The sequence below is a fragment of the Tupaia chinensis genome, unplaced genomic scaffold, assembly GCF_000334495.1.
Source record: "Tupaia chinensis unplaced genomic scaffold, TupChi_1.0 Scaffold000129_1, whole genome shotgun sequence".
NCBI lineage: Eukaryota > Metazoa > Chordata > Mammalia > Scandentia > Tupaiidae > Tupaia > Tupaia belangeri.
This window is the reverse complement of record NW_006159598.1, coordinates 682,907-687,898: the sequence shown is the minus strand read 5'-3', so window position 1 is coordinate 687,898 and position 4,992 is coordinate 682,907. Positions and strand designations below refer to the sequence as shown.

Sequence of the window (4,992 nt, the reverse complement as noted above, 5' to 3'; positions counted from 1 at the left end):
GGGTCCAAGGTGCTGGGGGGCCAGGAGTGCCGGCCCCACTCGCAGCCCTGGCAGGCCGCCTTGTTCCAGGGCCCGCGGCTGCTCTGCGGGGGCGTGCTCGTCGACGCCCGCTGGGTCCTCACCGCGGCCCACTGTCAAAAACTGTGAGTGGGTGGGCGGGACGGGGGCGCGTGGGGGCTGGACCCAGGACGGAGAAAGCCGGGCGCTGTCTCCTGGGTCTGAGCTGGGGCTGGAGCCTGAACTCCGCTACCGTCGTAGGAAGTACACGGTGCGTCTGGGAGACCACAGCCTGCAGAGCCGGGACCGGCAGGAGCAGGAGATCGCCGTGGCCCAGTCTATCCCGCACCCCTGCTACAACGGCAGTAGCGAGGACCACCGCCATGACCTGATGCTGCTCCGACTGCGCACGCGGGCCTCCCTGGGGCCCAGAGTCAAGCCCATCAACCTCACGAACTACTGTCCCCAAGCTGGCCAGATGTGCACCATCTCGGGCTGGGGCACTGTCACCAGTCCCCAAGGTAGTCGGCGTGGCCACTCCTGGGAGGGAGAGGAAGTGCTGGTTGACTCAAAGGACGGAAAGCCATTGGCAGACCTTGCTCCCAAGGAGGGGACCAAAGGGAAGTGATGGTAGCAGGTGACATTCGCAGTGTGCCCCGCTGGGAGTCTCCAGGGCCGCACTATGGGCAGGAGCGGGTGGGAGAGCAAACGGACAGGTTATTACGCAGGGCTCAAAAATGTCCCTCCGTGGGGGAACCAGCAGTTGGCGTAATGGCTATGTCGCTGGACTCCCACGTAGTCGACTGCGGTTCGCGTCCCAGACCCGGTGGCTTAAAACTCACGCCGGGCTCGTGTGCGTATGTGCCCAAGATCCCAAGAGAAGAATGGAGAAGGGATTGCGGCGTGACCATCCCCCCGGGGGGGGTGATTTCTCGCTTTCTGTCTCTATGTCTCTGTCTGTCTGGCAAGTGCATGCGCCTATAGTGAAAAAAAAAAAAGAAAAAATCTCCCTCCGTGGGACTAGCAGATGGTGTAGCAGTTATGTCTCTGGACTCATGAAAGGTTGACGGAGGTTTGAGTCCAGGATTCGAAGCTTGAAAATCATGCTGGGCACATGTGCATGCGTGCCCAAGATCCCAGGAGAATGGAGGAGAAGGGCTTGCAGCATGGTCATCCCCCCCCCCCGAGGTGATTTCTCACTTTCCCTCTCACTGTCTCTGTCTCTCTCACGTGCGGGTGAGCACAGGTGCTCTAAGGGAAAAGACCTCTTTTAAAAAGGCCCTTCTTCCTGGGCGAGCACTACCCTGTGAGACCGTGTGCTGCAGAGGAGTTTATGTCATCTTAATCACCTGGGGTGGACGAGCTCCTTGGGGGCCTCGGAGAACAGGCTTCGAAGAGCCATCTCCCTCTTGAGCCCAGGAGACCTGGCTCCAGATCCCTCTTCCCGACCCAGGCGTCCAGGTCCTTCCCACCCCAGGCTCCATCAGTCTAGGTCCCCAGCTCCCTCCTCACTCTGGACCAGAATGCAGGGCCCTCTTGGGGCTTCCAGGTTTGGGTAGCCCCTCACCCTGCTTGGTGGTGAAAAGCCTGGGTCTCAGCTCGGAGCGAGAGGCAGTAGGGTCCTCCAGGAAGCAGGAGTCCAGGTTCTGCGTCCCTGCGTCCCTGATTCCTCCTCTGAATGACACAGTGCAATGCTATGGAAGGACATCTGTGAACTGGATCAGTTCGAACCGCGACTCTTCAACTCTCCCAGAGCAAGTCCCTTCCTGTCCTTTGGCCTCATGTTCCTTGTCTGCAAAAAGAGAACATTATCCAGGAGACTTTTGAGCGCCCCGAGGGCTCGGGCTGCACTGACTCGTGTGTGTGTGTGTGTGTGTGTGTCCCTAGTGCTCAGGATGGTGTGTGGTGTAGTCAGCGCTCTGTCAGTATTTGTTGAATGGCTGGATTTACACATCCCTGCTTCAAAGAGCTGGTGCAGGGACTACCTGAGATTGTGAGCATTTGGCTCCTGACACACAGAGGAGCCAGGTGGAGGATTTTCCCAAGTCCATTCCTCAGGGGAGTTTCATAAGAAGGCTTAATTCCACCCCTAGTCATTAATCCGACACGTAGGTATCGAGCACCCGATATGCCCAGCGGCCGTGGCAGGCACTGGGTAGTCACGAACAAGCTCTGCAAATTCCTTGTCCCTAGGGAGTTGCTTGCTAGGTAAGGGAAACCGACAATAAGCAATACACATAAAATAAAATAGTCGGCAGAGTTAAGTGTTGAGACGAAACCGGTGGAGGGCAAAAGGAGAGGGATCGATGGACGAGTGGTGTTTTGTTTTGCTTTGCTTTTGTTTTAGAGAGAGATTTTTGCTATAGGGCACATGTGCTTGCCAGAGAGACAGAAAGCGAGAAATCACCTCCAGGGGAGATGGCCACATGGCAATCCCTTCTCCTTTATCTTCTTAGGATCTGAGGCATGCACATACATGTGCCTGGCTTGAGTTTTAAGCCACCGAATCTGGGACTCAAACCGCTATCAATGCCAACTATGTGGGAGTCCAGCAACGTAATTCTTGGTCCCTATTCTGTTTTTGTTTTTAAGGTTTTTGCCATAGGGCACATGCTCACCAGAGAGAAAAAGAGAGACAGTGAGAGAGAAAGTGATGAGAAATCACCCCCAGGAGGATGGCCACGCTGCAATCCCTTCTCTTTCATTTTCCTCCTGGGGGTTGAGCATGCATGCACACATGTCTGGTGTGGTTTTCAAGCTACCAGGTCCGGAACTCGAACCACAATTGGCCATGTGGGAGTACAGTGCTTTACCCACCATGCCACCTGCTGGTTCCAAGGGGTGGTGTTTTAACTGGAGTGATCAGAGAGGGCTTCTAGGAGGAGGCAATATTTGGAAGAAGTAGCATTTAGCAGAGATGGAGGACCTGGTAACACGGGGGCAGGAAGATTGGGGGAGGGGCATGGGAGGTCTAGAAGGGGCCACCTCCAAGTCCCCTCAGTCAGCTGCACCTTGACTTGGAAATGACTCCGGGAGAAACAAATGGTAGGCTCCAAGGGCGCTCCCCGGCTGGAGGGCAGATAGCAGGGGTGCAACTGGATTTGGTGCGAGAAGCTGCACCCTGGGAAATGTGTCAGGAGACTCCCCATCCAGCTGCAGATGGACAGAAGGGAGCTAGATCCAGCCAGGATGGGGGGCTGCTCTCTCAGGGAACTTCTGCTTCTCCCCTCAGAGAACTTCCCTGACACCCTCAACTGTGCGGACGTGGAGATCTTCCCCCAGAAGCAGTGTGAGGCCGCCTACCCGGGGAAGGTCACAGACGGCATGGTCTGTGCGGGCAGCAGCAACGGGGCTGACACGTGCCAGGTGAGCCCTTCCTCAGCCCTCACACCCCTGTAGACGCAGCTTGGCCAGGGTAGGGTGGGTGGGGGCTGGCCCCACCCAGCCAGGACCCGAGAGCTTGCCTAGCTCTCCCAGGTCAGGAGCACTGAACCATCAGTCATTTCCAGGGGAGCCCTTGCCTGCAGGGTGGGGTGCAGACGGGGAGTGAAGGGGCAGCCCACCGAGGACAGCCTGAGGGTGGAGGCCAGGCCAGCTCACCGCTGTCTTTCCTGGGACTTGTGCAAACTCCCACGGCCCAGGCAGTCAGCCGCTCCTCCTTGAGATCTGACGTGCTTCCCAGAAGAGGCTTCCTTCCCTGGGACTGATTCCGTGGGGAACGGCGGCCGCCTTCTCAGCTGGCCGGGGCCTGGGCTGCTCACCGCAGCGCCCCCGGGCCCAGCTCCCCGTCTCCTCCTGGGAGTCAGCACAGACGGAACCCTCCTTCCTCTGGGCGCCGTCCCAGCTGCTCCGTGTCCTTAGCCCGCCCCTCCCCTCGGTATCCCTTCATGGAAACTCCGCCCCCTTGCTAGTGATTGGTCCCTGCCGACAGTGCTTCCTTCCCATTGGCCCGGAATGGAATCCCTCGGTCAGTGATACTGCCCTGAAAGCCAATGTATCAGGATTGTCCTAGAGACAGTGGTCTCCGCAAAGACGGCCGCCATTGCCCTTGGGATCTGCTCCGGGGCTGTGCAGAAGGAAAGGGAAACTTGTGGCCACGTAGGGGTGACCCTCTCTCACTCCCCCTCCAGGGTGACTCCGGAGGCCCGCTGGTGTGTGGTGGCGTTCTCCAGGGCATCACATCCTGGGGCTCGGATCCCTGCGGGCAGCCTGAGAGACCTGGCGTCTACACCAACGTCTGCCGCTACCTGGACTGGCTCAAGAAGACCATGGGCAAAAGGGGCCTATCCTAGAATAAGCCCCGGATCTCCCTCAATAAACTGCACCCAGCCTTGCTCGGTGCCTGTGTGCACCTTGGCCTGTGAGGAGGGATGAATGAGGGAGGGACTGAGCCCTACTGGCAGGCATGGGGCGATCTGGAGAGAGCAGGACCTCGTGACCACTGCACATTCGCTGCCTGAAATAACCTCCCACCCCGGCTCCTTTATTTCCTGGAAAGGCTTGGGAAAGTGGGAGATTTATTTCAGGAGAGAAAAGACAGACAAGGGCTTTCAAATACCCAGCATGGACGGTCTGTGAAAGGGTCTCGAGTTGTTTTTCTGTTGTTGTTTGGTTGGTTGTTTTTTTTTTTTTAGTTTTTGTGAGTAGCTCAAATGTCTATAAACTTTGGCATAGATTAATTTTCCCTTTTCTCCCAAAATTGTACGAAATGCATAGAGAAGGGTCCAGGAAATATATGTACAAGGTAACTATCCACAAATGAACCCATAAAACCACTCTCCACTCATACGATGCCTCGCTGGTTTCTTAAAGTCTAGACCTCTTCGTCCCTGCTTCGAGCTGCCTGAGGTCGCCGCTGTGCTATTCGTAGAAGGAAATGAGCCTCCTGTCTGCACTAAAGGGTCCAAATCAAAGTGTGGGACAAAGGCGTTTTGGGGCGTTGCCACCAGAGCAAAGCCTGAGCATGAGTTGTCTAAAGGAATGACGTGCGGAGGG

At 56.9% G+C, this 4,992-nt stretch overlaps 1 protein-coding gene across 1 annotated transcript; it reads left to right on the top strand.

Moving 5' to 3' along the window:
- Positions 1-3: 3 nt before the first annotated feature.
- KLK8 (kallikrein related peptidase 8) lies at positions 4-4,767 on the top strand (the record flags this gene model as incomplete). Its single annotated transcript, XM_027770362.1, has 4 exons — positions 4-143; positions 259-518; positions 3,230-3,363; positions 4,128-4,767. Coding segments are annotated over 4 exons (696 nt in total), but the record flags the coding sequence as incomplete, so codon positions are not given.
- Positions 4,768-4,992: the final 225 nt, after the last annotated feature.